Here is a 14,262-nt window from a genome sequence, read left to right as displayed (position 1 = left end):
TATAAATATTGCTTAGTGATTTTAGATTTATTTAGCAGGCGGAGTGAAGCTCTACCAACCACTAATAATACTGCTGAAACTATGGTAACATTGTTGTTAAGAGAAGTTATTCCCAGGTTTGGCCTACCTAATGTCATAAACTCAGACAATGGTCTTCATTTTATTGCCACTATTAATAAGGAGAAATGTGCACATTTTAATATTCGACTGCAATTTCACTGTGTACACCACCCACAGGCATCTGGGATGGTGGAAAGAGTCAATGAGGATTGCAAAACAAAATTACCCCGGAGGTAAATCCTTTTTCTGACAGGCAACTATGTTATAAAAAAATTGGGGATGAAGGGAAATTTGATGGAGAAATGAGGATAAGGTAGGGAGACTGAAAAGTCAAGGGGAGTCTGACTAATCATGATCTGGATCAATGTCCAATTAGGGTAAGGTAACCAGGATTTTGGTAAACAGAAATCTTGTCAGAAAAAGGGAAAGTAAATTACAAAGAGATGTCTTTGAAGATGAAATATTATATACTGCTGGTAAAACAATGTTTTTGTATATATACTGCTGGTAAAACAATGTTTTTGTATATGTACTGCTTGTAAAACAATGTTTTTTATGTGGAATGTGTGAAATTCGAAGCAATGAGCAAAGTTGTGTGTCGCTTTAAGAAGTTTGTCCTTTAAAATGCAAATGGCACAGACAGTTTATGGTGTGCTCCGTTAAGAAACAGGCATGAATGGGGGGCGGAGCTATACTCGAATGATAAAATGTGTTGGTTGATTATAAATCTTTTGAACCAAGTTGAAAAAAGACTCCTCCCGATTAAAGTGTTAAATGAGATTGGCAATGTCAAAATTACAGAGAAAAAGAAAATGTATTATTGATTACTGATTCTGAATGAGTTATTTTGGGAAAGGTTGTTTTGATATGATAACAGAGGTTGTCTTTTAAAATGCAAATGAAGCAAGATTACTGTTTTCAAGCAAACAAAAAGATGTTGTAGCATGTGCTGTGTGAGGGAAATTAGGTAGATGAAAAATTGTCTTATGACTTACAAAAGGGGGTTTGAGGGAAGTAGATTGGGGAAGAGAACATATTTGGAGAATTGAATATTTAGGTGGGGAGAGCCTCTTCGGATATAATTGGATTAAAGAATAAGTTCACAGGGAAGTGTTAAGAAGGAACTGAGATACGAGGATCAAAGGAAGACAAAAGTGCTGGAGAAACTCAGCTGGTGAACAAGATTTACAACTTTTTATTGATGCAGGAAAAGCTGTTGCGTCCACCCCCTGGAGAGGGGGGGGGGGGGGGAAGCCACTTACAGGCCCTGGGCAATTAACTAATTATGTATGGACGGCAATTAACCCATGTCTTGCCAGATCTACATTCTCAGGATGGAGGAGCTTTGCTGGAAGCCATAAAAGCTATACGATGATGGTGCTGGGACAAGAAGAAATTGAGACTGTATTGAAAAGAACAACCAAGTGTTGCTAACAACATGAACTGCTGTAAAGATTGAAGATCATCGTCGCTGGATACATTTGATTGACTGTGAACAGTTTGTGGAAACAAGGACTATGGGCTATTGATGCACCCTTTATTCTGGGGTGGCCCAGCCCACATGGACTGAACTTTCTTCAGAATGGCAAGCTTGCGGACTAACCCACATTTAAAGGATGGTACACACCTCCTTTTAAACAAGATTGAAGTCAAACATGACAAGCGCAGCAAAGATAACCTGACTACAGACAGTAAGAGGTCTGCAAAGGCCAGTTAAATCTACCTGTTTTTGCCACAACCAAGGCACTGGTGTATTTTTAGGAAACAGTATATTTGTGACAGGCATTGTTATGTTGCAAATGCAGTGCCACACAAGAGAAGCATGAACCAGTTACACCAGCACACGGGGAATTCCAAGCGAAGCCGAATAAAGGCTGAGCAATTTTTATGATCCTTTTCCTGTCCTATGGTAGTATCTTAGTGTCACGTCCGGGGGAGGTTGGTGGCCATTTAAAATGTTTGGAGGGACTTGTGGAACGATTGTCCACTATGAAATGATTGTGTTACTAGTGTACTATTAATTTGTCTGATGAGATGTTATGGTTTTCGTATGTACTCAGCAAGGACTGTAGTTGTTATCAAAAATTTGATAAAAGGATGGAATGATGAAGCTGAATTTTAGTTAAAATATAAGAAGATATTAAAATAGGTTTCTGGGCTAGCTTACAGCTTATATTTAGTCTCAAATTAGGCTTGCCTCAGGTTGCAGTGTGTGGGATAATAAACACCATAACATTGTCTCCCAAGTGACAAGCAGAGAGGAGAAGCTAGAGAGATCTCTTTGAAGAAAGATGCCATAAACCAAATGGCCAATGTTATGGGGGAGGAGGCGAGAAAGGAAGAGAGAAACAGCTAGTCACATCTTTGAAGTAAGATGCCATAAACCAAATGGCCTATGTTTATGAGGGACCAAATGACAGCGAGGAAGCAGCGAAACAGCTAGGGTGATCTCTGTGAAGATAAAATGGCATTATCCAAATAGCCAATGTTTATGAAGGACGAGAGAGGAACAGGGAAGTGGAAAGATAAAATGTCGTAAACCAAATGGCCAATGTTATCTTGTACTATGTAAACAAAGGCCTTTGATGTGATGCATTCTGTGGAAACCTTTTCCTGTACCTCTGACCATGATTAATGTCTGTGAAATGTGCTAAGGGGACAAAAAAACCCTATTTAAGGCAATGTAATTCTGTTGTTCAGAGGAGGTGAACGGAGGACGGTCAAGTGTCTGTAATGGTTACTTGACTGGAGTCCTCCCTCCTTCCATCGGCCGATGTTAAGTAAAGTTTTGATCTGGTCTACCAAACAGTTTGTGTGGTGTCTGTTTATTAAGAAGCGAACCTGGTTTAGTAGTTAATAAAGTAGCTTTTTCATTGGCGTAGTTATGCAGGCCTCGCTGGGACCACATCAACAGCTGACTGTGCAAGAGGTTGCAGAGGTTGCCGGGATTGGAAGGGAGATAACTGAGCTCTATCGGCCCCCTTGTAAGACCGACTCCCTAGAAACTCCCGGGAACGTCTGTGATCCTTCAGCGGACATTGAATTGGTTCCCTGCCGAGGTTCTTAGAAACAGACACAGGTAAGACCAGTTGGGCTTTATATGTTTTTTTTTTAAGAAGGGATTGTGTATGTATTTTTAAGACAGAATTGTGCATGTATTTTTAAGAAGGGCTTGTGTATATTTTTAAGAAGGACTTGAGCGGTTTCTCTTTCTATCTCTCTTTGTTTTCTTTTTTTTTTTAATCTATCTCTACTAAGGGCTCATAGGCCTCATTGAGACATCCGTGATTTGTCGGGTTGAGAATGGGGGGTTGAGGTGTGCGTCTGGCTTATTGAGACATCTGAAGAGTTGTCGGATTCAGAAATAAGTGGCGTTGTATATTAAAGATTTAAGAAGTCTGCCAGGTTGAGAAACGGGGGTCTTGGATAGCGGGTCTGCTTCGTTGAGACACTTGGGGCTTATTTTAAGAGTTAAGGAGTCTGCCAGGTTGAGAAACGGGGGTCTTGGATAGCGGGTCTGCTTCGTTGAGACACTTGGGGCTTATTTTAAGAGTTAAGGAGTCTGCCAGGTTGAGAAACGGGGGTCACGGATAGCGGGTCTGCTTCGTTGAGACATTTGGGGCTTATTTTAAGAGTTAAGGAGTCTGCCAGGTTGAGAAACGGGGGTCACGGATAGCGGGTCTGCTTCGTTGAGACACTTGGGGCTTATTTTAAGGGATAAGACGTCTGCCAGGTTGAGAAACGGGGGTCTTGGATAGCGGGTCTGCTTCGTTGAGACACTTGGGTCGTATATTAAAGAGTTAAAAAGTCAGCCAAATTGAGAAACTGGGGTCTCGAGTAGCGAGTCGGCCTGGTTGATATATTTGGAACGATTCGGAATTAAGAAGTCTGTTTTCTCTTTCTCTTCCTCTTTCTTTCTATCTATCTATGGGGAATGCTCTGGATAACAGTCCAACATATGTGTTATTTGAATCCTAGGTATAATAAGAAATGTAGAATGTTAAGTTACAAGTTGACCAAATGGTTAATGGATGAAGCCTGGCCAGTAGGGGGAACATGGAATGTAGAGATGTTGATATGGGAAAGGAAGACAGGAAAGAAATGGAAGAAAGGAATTAAAACATGGAAAGCAGGAACAGAGGAGAAGCATGAGGAAAGTAGAGTTCGAAGTTAGATGGATACTGTATGTAAGAAGGGTATAGAGTTAAGAAACAAGGAAAGCACTAGGAAAGGATGGAACGTATTGCAACTAGAATGCCAGTGGGCAGAGGAACAAGAGGAAATAATTAAAAGACAGACAGGAGGTGAGAAACAGGTGATGGTTAGTAAAAAATAAACCCAGTACTGGTAATCCTAGAGCATGCATTAGTATTTTAATCGTTCTGTATGTTTGTTGATAAAATTGCAAGACAGAGAACTGTATATTTTACATCAATTAACATCCCAAATTTCTTCAGTTAGTGAATGTTGGTGGGGTATTGTTCTTTATCTGTGTGGATCTTTCTGAAACTCAAAATTCATACAAGGTTTGACAGACTGACGTGGAGAGCATGTATCCCCTATCCAGTGAGTGTGGAACCAGGAGTCACAGTACATGGGGCGAACCAGCTAGGACTGAGACGGGAGAAATAACTTCACTCTGAATGGTGGTGAATTGTTGGAATTCTCTGTCTCTGGTGATGTGGAGATTAGTCACGGAGCATTTACAATATGTCAAAAGATTGCTGGATATTGCAGGCAATCGAGAGCAGTGGGGAAGGTGCAAAAAAACGGAATCAGAGGCAGACGATCAACTGTGACCATGACGATTAGCAGAGCAAGATCTCCAGGTACTGACGGCTTGCTCCGATATATATTCCACATATATAACATTTAAGTTTAAATACACGTAGCGTTTTTCCACACAATTGTTACGTGATTTTAACCACATTTGTGGCCTGTCAGCAGTAAATTTTGTTTACTTTGTTGTTTACTAATAGTCACAATTTCTCAGCATACTTACAAAACAGGAATATAACATTGTTTCATTTAGTTAGAGTCTAGTTTACAGATGCCGTGTAGAAACAGGCTCTTCGGCTCACAGACCAGTGATCACCCTTACATTAGGACTATAACATCCTGAAGCCGCCACTCCAAGCCGCGGAGTGTGTCGACCGTTCATGGCCCCGGCCACGGGTGAACAAGGAAGGAGGACTGGCTGAACTTTGTGCCTTCCACCACAGTGAAGAATGCTGTGGTGGATATTTGTGTTCAATTTTATTGTGTATTGTGTGTTCTTTTTAAATGTATCTCTGCTGGCAAATTCATTTCATTGCACCTTCGGGTGTATGTGACGAATAAAATTGAACTTGACTTTATCCTACACACTAGGGATAAGTTACAGAAGCCAATTAACCTACAAATGTGCATGTCTTTGGGATGACGGAGGAAATTGGAGCACCCGGAGAAAACCCACGCAGTCTCAGTGAGACCACACAAACTCCATACAGACAGCATCCGTAGTCAGGATCAAATCTGGGTCTCTGGCGCAACTCTACCGTTGCGTCACTGTGCCACCCTTAAAGGAGCCATGCAGGTTTAAGGGAGCAATGCAACTACCTCAGATTTCTGCAGGTATACAAGTTTCAAATTACCCATCACCATCCAATCCTTGAAATAAGGTTGCTGAACAGAGACGAAATTCATCAAGGGATTAAAACGTAGGTCAGAACAGAATTGAAGCAGGAATAGTTTTTATGTGGTACATTTCAAGACTGCTGTAAGAGAACATCCATGAAGAGCAGTGACACGCCTCAATGACTACGGACCAGTGGCACTGTCAGCTGTGGTGAAGTGACTTTGAGAGGTTTGTCATGACACATATCAACACCTGCCGTGGTCAGGATCTGGACGTAGTACAATTCACCCACTGCCACAACAGATCAACAGGGAATGTCATCTTGCAGGCTTTCCACTCTGTACAGGACTACTTGGACAATAAAAACACATACTATTGTCCATCGACTACAGATTGGCGTTCAACACCATCATCCTCCCTAAACGAATCAAATTCAGAACTGGGTCTCTGTTTGTCCCTCGATTTCCTTGCTGGAAGATCACCATCAGTACAGATTGACAACAACACTTCCTCCTCGATTACCATCAACACAGGAGCACCTCATAGTGGCGTGTTTGGTCCCCTGCTCTGCTCTCTCTACACCCATAACTGTGTAGCCAGGCACAGCTCCAATGCCATCTTTAAAAGATGATGCCACCCTTTTTGGTCTATTAATGGCAAATGACGAGTCAGAGAATATGGAGGAGATTGAAAATTTGATTGTTGTTCTAGCTCTTTTCAATCTTGTACTGGACATTAGCAAGACCAAGGAGCTGATTGTCGACTTCAGGGAGGGAAAGCCAAGGATCCATGAACCTGTCTTTTCGACGAGATGGCAGTAGTCAACAACTTCAAGTTACCAGGCATGCCGATCTCTGAAGATCTGCCCTGGGCACAGCACATTGTTGCAAACATAAAGAAACCTTATCAATGCCTCTACTTCTTCTTCAGAAGATTGAGATGATTCAGCATGTGGTCAAATAATCTATCAAACCTTTACAGGTATACAGTAGATTGCATACTGACTGGCTGCATCACAATCTGTTTTGGTAACTGGAACACCTTGAAGGAGATTACAGTGGGGAACACATTGCCCGGTCCATCAGTGGTACTAACCTCCCACCATCAAAGGGATCGACACGAGGTGCTGCCTTAAAAAAGTGGTGAAATCAAAGACTCACAGCACCCTAGCCAAAGCTCTCATATTGCTTCCACCGTTAGGAAGAAGGTACAGCAGCCTGTAAACCAGGGGTTCCCAACCTTTTTTGTCCTGTTTACCCCTGGCAACTTTAATAGCACATAACAATGTTATTTCACTTATTTAGGAACAGTCAATGAGAAAAAATATGTACAAATCCAGAATCAACAAATTTACCCCCTGGGTTGGCAACATTTACCCCAGTTTGGGAACCCTTGCTGTAAACAGTGATCACCAAACTGCTGGAACTCCTGGTTGGTAACTAATTTAACTTCCTTTAACATTCTGACTGCGCCCTTCTTCATTGCCATGTTACCTTTTATCCTCAATTTCCCCCTCCCATCCATATCTCTCCCTCTGACTTTACATTTCACTCCTCCTCTCCTTATCCAACATTACTTTACCCCCTTTACACCCTTGCCTTTGTCACTACCTTTACCCATCTGACAATCACCCCCCTCAACTGTTTTCAGATATCATTTCCAAGACTTTGCCCTACCCACCCCCACCTCCCTTCAGTAAAGATACTCTCATCTATGAACACTTACCATGAATTATCTTTAAAAACATTCCAAACATCCAAAAAGCACTGCTCAATTGAAACAGTAAACTCCAAGTCTAGCTAATTATTGCTTTTAGAGGCCATGTAAATGTTTCCAACGTGGACCAAGCAATGAACAAGTACTTGGATAGCACCAAAACTGTCTATTACCAACATAAAGCCTGACACATTATTTCAAAAGGACACTCCAAACTTTAGACAATTCTAAGTACTGGAAGTTACTGTGCATTGGCTAAACCAACAACAATTTGCTGGCTGTTACATCAGCTTATGATAAGAATTACACTGAAATACCTTCAGCTCCTTATATCAATGTTTAACATTCCCTGTGCATTGAAATACCTTAACACATTCAAACATAACTATTTACTCTATGTGAAATATCAAGCCATACGTGCAACCATCAAACTATAAATAAAAAGTAGATTTTTTGAAGACAAATATTCCAAACATTACAATTTTAAGGTACTCACTTCAGGTATAAACAAATATCAACATGTGCTCTTGGAAAAGTAATTGATAATTGTTAGTGTTAACCAACATATCTAATTGCAGCAATATTATTAAATGTACCAGCAACTGACCTATACAAACCAGACCTGTACAGATCATGCTGTTTTCTTCACTAGGTTTTATATCTCCTTTCCCCACTTCCTCCCTATTTCTCTCCTACTGTTATCTCACTATCTTCTTCCTAGTTTCTCATCATTCCCCACCATCTTCCTAATACTCCCTCTATCGTGCATTCCCTCCCTTCCACACACCACAGACAGTAGTTTAGTTGATAGACCTGCATTCTTGACTACTGCTCCTGGAATTCAAATCCCATCGTCAGCTTGGAAACTTATATTTAAGTATTTAAATCAATATGGAATCTAAAACAAATGCTTGCATCGTAAAAGAGTGACTTTAAAATGAGGGGATCATAAAACCATCCAAATTATTATTGTACTCTAAGACTATACTTGTGGAAGAAAATCAACTACCCTTATCCTGTCTGACCAAATGTGACGTAAAGCAGTTATTGATTCTTAATTACCTAGGGAGGGGCAGTTAGGGGTGGATGGTAAAATGGCTATTGATATCTGCATTCTATGAACGAAAATCTGACAGGCTTGGATAGAGTGGATGTGGAGATGATGTTTCCACTAATGGGAAGGACTAGACGTCATAACCTCAGAATTAAAGGACGTTTCTTTAGAAAGGAGATGAGGCCGAATTTCGTAAGTCAAAGGGTGGTGAATCTGCTGTATTCTGTGCCACAGAAGGCTGTGGAGGCCGTCAATGGATAATAATGCAGATATAGATAGATTCTTCATTACTATGGGTGTCAGGGGTTATGGGGAGAAGGCAAGAGTATGGCAAGAAGAGGGAGAGATAGATCAGCCATGATTGAATGGCAGAGCAGACTTGATGAGCCTAATGGTCTAATTCTGCTCCTATTACATGGCCTTAAAAATACCTGTCTCCCACACTTCAAAATTGCTCTTGATAAAAGGCACTATTTCTGACGATGGAATCAAATCAAAAGATGGAACTGTGGAATTAACATGGGGAAACTACAGAGGCACACAAAGGAAAATGTCTGTACTTCATGTTCAAACATCTCAACCCCCAAATGTTCTTCAGAACCAAGACCAAAGCACAACTAACTCAGTCAGAAGTTAGTCTATTTGCTGACAATTGCATGCAAAACTTCATAACTTTTCAGAAAATGAGTTAGGGTTAGGCCATCACTATATACAAGAAGTCCTTGACAAACACCCAGGCCGGGATAATAAGGGCGAGTGCCATTTGAACCACAAGAATGTTATAGACTGCAAATTTACAGCTTAAGCATCTAACAGTCTACCTACAGACATTCAAAACGATTGCATCAAGAGGTGACCTTTTGAGAGTTACCAGTGCACACAGGATCAGGCCAGAGAATGGGTACCTCTTGGCTGCCCAAGGTCTTCCCACCATTTACAAGGGACAAGCCAAGAACGTGACACAGCTTTCTACACTTCTTTGGGTAAGTGTAGCTCAGTACGTTTATCATTGACTATTCTCAACGCTCCCTCGCTCATTTGCACAAGGTGCGGAATTCACTTTGCCAGGGCACTCTGGCAACAACTTCCAACTACCAAGAAGGGCAGATGCACGTAAACACCACTCACGTCCCCCACCATGGTTTGGAAACACATGTGGCTGGATCCAAATCGTGGTATTCCTCCTTCTCTCCCCGCCAACATGGTAGCAATATGACCAGCGGCAGCGAGAGGAGGGGAGCCGGTCAAGAGGAGGGGGAGAAACTAGGGACTGCAGATGCTGGGTTACAAAAGAACACAAGGTGCTGGAGTAACCCAGTGGGTCAGGCAGCATCTCTGGAGCATCTCTAACTCTCTGCGCCCCTCTGTGATTCCTGCTGTGTTCTTGCTCCACCACCATGTCCTGACCATCTGAAGGACAGTCCCGACCTGAGATGTCACCTCTCAACGTTCTCCAGAGATGCTGCCTGACCCGCTGAGTTACTGCAGCACTTTGTGTCTTCCCCAGCAAGAGGAGAGCTCCATCCCCATCTCCATCTGCATCTCCAACCCCAACCCCATCCTCATCCCCATCTCCATCTGCATCTGCATCTCCAACCCCATCCCCATCTCCATCTCCATCTCCAACCCCAACCCCAACCCCATCTACATCTGCGACCCATCTCCATGTTCATGCCCAGGGCACCTTGGGGTGGTCAGTAAATGCCGACTTTCCCGGGACGCCAATACCCCGAGGGTTGGGTAATAATTCCCCGCTGTCCCACCTGCTGCCACCGGAGCCGGTGCTGGGCGGCCTGGAGCCGCTCGTGGGCAGCGACTGACTGGATGAGATGCTCCCGTAACTGGCGCTCTTCTCCATCTCGGCGCGATCCGCCCGCGGGGCGAGTCCCGGTCCCGCTGCTGCCGCCGCTGCCGCTCCTCACTCACTCACAGTCCCAGTCAGGCCGCAGCAGCGCCGCGAGCGTGTGAGCGAGCACCCGCCTACCAACCGCCGCCGCCACGGGCGAGGAAGCGGCGTCAGCGCCGGGACCCCCGGGGGATGAAAGTGCCAGCGCCTGGAATCGCCAGCTGAGGGCGCTGTGGAGTCAGTGCAGGGTGGCGCGGTGGAGTCAGTGCCAGGAACCGCCAGTGGAGGCGCTGTGGTCAGTGCCAGGAACCGCCAGTGGAGGCGCTGTGGAGTCAGTGCAGGGAACCACCAGTGGAGGCGCTGTGGAGTCAGTGCAGGGAACCACCAGTGGAGGCGCTGTGGAGTCAGTGCAGGGAACCACCAGTGGGAGGCGTTGTGGAGTCAGTGCAGGGAACCACCAGTGGAGGCGCTGTGGAGTCAGTGCCAGGAACCGCCAGTGGAGGCGCTGTGGAGTCAGTGCAGGGAACCACCAGCGGAGGCGCTGTGGAGTCGATGTCGGGAACTACCAGCAGAGGGCGCTGTTGTTGGTCTGGGCCCAACAGATGTCAATGTGGGACCAATGTGTTTGGAAACTAAGGCAGGAAGTTGAGTGGAGTCAGTGCTAGTAAGATGGGGTGTCAATGGGGAGTGATTTGCCTTCAGCACAAGTGATCTTAAGGGGTATAACAGTTATTGCTGGCATTTTTAATATTCTTCCAACTGAAAATGTTAATTATTCTCTTTCCTCAGATGCTGAATATTTCTAGGATTTGGCAGCTGAACATGTTTCCTACCTCTAGTGTGTCCAAACCCTTAATAATCTTATATGTTTTACATGGACTTCTATAAATGTATCTGTCCACACGCTAAAGTATGTGCAGCTCACGTGCCGTCGACGCTGAAGGCAGCTGAAATTCTGCCTTTGCACCTGGGACTTTACACTGCGCATGCGCACCAGCATACTGCGCATGCGCAGCGCAGGTTTTTGGCGGGTTTTTCAAACATGGATTGTCTTAAGAAACCTCAATTGGTCCCGTGACCGCGCTGACACAGGAGTAAGCTCCACCGCCCGCTGTACTGTTATCCATCGCCCACTGACTCGCTCTTGAGCTGGTCCCCTCACTGACCGGTCTACATTGAAAGACACAGACCGGGCAGTGAATGCCATGCAGTGTCACCCAGCGCAGCAAGCGAGACCATGTCTTGCTCCCAGCGGCAGTAGGAATTTAAGGATTTGCGGGAAGCGGCTGACATGAGAGAGGCCGGCGAGTGGCAGGAGAGAGGTGCTCAGATGGAGAGCACTGCCAGAATTGAGCAGGCCGGCAGAAGGTTCTGAGGTTCCGGTGGCTGCTCGCAGCCCACCGAGTTACTGCCCTCCCCGGCCACAATGCGGTGGCTCCGTGCCCGGAGCGCCACAGCAGCTGTGAGTGAGTGAGTTGCTGGCATGATCCCTGACCACCTCCTTCTCAACGCTCCTGCTTGCGCTGACCCGGGCCAGACTCCCCACATGCTGTGAAAGGAATTCTTCCCCCCAATTGGTCCCTTGAACTAGTATTGTCGTTCAATAAGATCACAACTGATTCAACTTGTCCCGGTGTGCTCCCTTTTTTCCCCACTATCTCTCCACCTGCTGTCACCTCCACCCCCCATCCATTCAGTAATTCAGAATGGAGGAGATTTGGAAGCCTTGGGCAAATTGAATTGTTACTTTCTTTATTTTTATTTTTTTGAGCGTGAGAAATTAAAAAAAAATTCAGCCTTTTTTCAAAATTTTGCAACTCAAAACATTAGCTACCCTCCAGTCTACCAGTATCTCACCCGTGTAAACATCCCTGTCAGAGTCCTGGCAATCTCCTCCCTTGCTTCCAATTACACCCTGAGGTAGACTTCATCAGGCCCTTGGGATTTGTTCATCAATGTGTCAATATTTCTGACACTTCCCCTTTCATGTTCGAGACTATCAGGGTATACCTCTGTAACTCTGCATCCTCCCCATTCTTCTCCCTGGTGAATACCGATGCAAAGTATTCATTTAGAACACCATACATATTCCCTGGCTTAACACACAAAGACCCCTTTTGGTCCCGGAGTGGTCATACTCTTTCCCTATCTAATATATTGATAAAAGTCTCGGAATTCTCTCTTAATTATTTTGGCCAGAGCAACTTCAGGTACCCTTTTTGCATTCCTCCCAGCTTTCTCCAGGTCTTTCCAATGTCCCCTCTCAATCTCCAAGGATTCATTGCAATAGGCAACTAATCACTTCTATTGACATATTTTCAATGGTACTCTATTAAAATGTAACGCGGTCTTTAATATTTTTAGCTTGCAGTAGCAAAAATAAACATTGCTGCAGTGTACTGTATACATTGTTTACAGTGTACTATGTTTACATATTCTGTTGTGCTGCAGTAAGTTGGTTACCAAGCTCTCAGATCTGGGTCTCTGCGCATCCCTCTGCAATTGGGTCCACGACTTCCTCATTCACAGACCACCGACTGTTCGTATTGGTGGAGATGTGTTAACCTCAATAACAATCAGCACGGGAGCACCTCAAGGCTGCATGCTCAGCCCTTTGCTGTACTTACTCTATACTCATGACTGCGTAGCTAGTCATAGTGTGAACTCCATCATCAAGTTCGCTGACGACACCACTGTTGTGGGACGTATCACTGATGGGGACGAGTCAGAGTTTAGAAGAGAGATCGACCGACTGACCATATGGTGCCAGCACAATAACCTGGCCCTCAACACCAGCAAAACCAAGGAACTGATTGTGGACTTTGGAAGGGGTAGGATGGGGACCCACAGTCCCGTTTATGTCAAGAGCTTCAAATTCCTGGGCGTGCATATTTCTGAAGATCTCTCCTGCTCCGAGAACACTGATGCAATTATAAGGAAAGCACATCAGCGCCTCTACTTCCTGAGAAGATTGCAGAGAGTCGGTATGTCAAGGGGGACTCTCTCTAACTTCTACAGGTGCACAGTAGAGAGCATGCGGTTGCATCGTGGCTTGGTTCGGCAACTTGAGCGCCCAGGAGCGGAAAAGACTACAAAAAGTAGTAAGCACTGCCCAGTCCATCATCGGCTCTGACCTCCCTACTATCAAGGGGATCTATCACAGTCGCTGCCTCAAAAAGGCTGGCAGCATCATCAAGGACCCACATCATCCTGGCCACACACTCATCTCCCCGCTACCTTCAGGTAGAAAGTGCAGGAGCCTGAAGACTGCAACGTCCAGGTTCAGAAATAACTGCTTCCCCTCAGCCATCAGGCTATTAAACTCAAATGAAACAAAACTCTGAACATTAGTAGACCATTATCTGTTTATTTGCACCGTATCTGTTTATTTATTCATGTGTGTATATATTTATTTAAAGGTATATGGACACACTGATCTGTTCTGTATTCATGCCTACTATATTCTGTTGTGCTGAAGCGAAATAAGAATTTCATTGTCCTATCAGGGACACATGACAATAAACTCTCTTGAATCTTGAATCTTGAAGTAAGAATTTCATTGTTCGTGTCTATGTGTGACATTTTCCAGGTGTCTCCAAAGTAATGGTGAAGGAGGAAATTTAGTTAGAACTGGATTTATTAAGAATGATAGCAAGGTGGTGTTTGTGAAGTTGGTCTGAATTTAAAACGATAATCCATCAGGGCCTGATGGGGTGCATCCTAGGATTTTAAGGGAAACACGGGTTGTGATCACAAGGGCATGGACTTTAATCTTCCATTGTTCTTTCCATCGTGCCAGAGTACTGGGGAATTCTGAAGGTTACTCCCTTGTTCAAGAGAGGAAGTAAGGATAAGCTTAACAACTGTAGGCTCAGTTTAACCTCAGTATTGGGGAAATCTGCAGGAAACATTGTTCCGGCACTGGATTAAGGGAAATGTATTAATTGAGCCAAGCCAGAGCGGATTTGT

General features: G+C 44.3%; 1 protein-coding gene across 2 annotated transcripts in view; it reads right to left on the bottom strand.

Moving 5' to 3' along the window:
- Positions 1 to 10,511, bottom strand: part of mtmr2 (myotubularin related protein 2) — a 59,351-nt gene extending 48,840 nt beyond the window's left edge. The window contains exon 1 of one of the 2 annotated variants that reach the window (XR_004412299.1): positions 10,211 to 10,476. Coding sequence is in view for 1 of the 2 variants with exons in the window: in XM_033022375.1 (XP_032878266.1) it covers positions 10,211 to 10,305 (95 nt within the window). In the remaining variant the exon portion in view is untranslated. Of the gene's footprint in view, positions 1 to 10,210 lie in introns of both variants that reach the window. The other variant, XM_033022375.1, reaches the window with a different exon arrangement.
- Between the last annotated feature and the right edge of the window lie 3,751 nt (positions 10,512 to 14,262).

This window comes from Amblyraja radiata, chromosome 6 (assembly GCF_010909765.2).
Source record: "Amblyraja radiata isolate CabotCenter1 chromosome 6, sAmbRad1.1.pri, whole genome shotgun sequence".
NCBI classification, from domain to species: domain Eukaryota; kingdom Metazoa; phylum Chordata; class Chondrichthyes; order Rajiformes; family Rajidae; genus Amblyraja; species Amblyraja radiata.
This window is presented reverse-complemented; position numbering and strand designations above follow the sequence as displayed.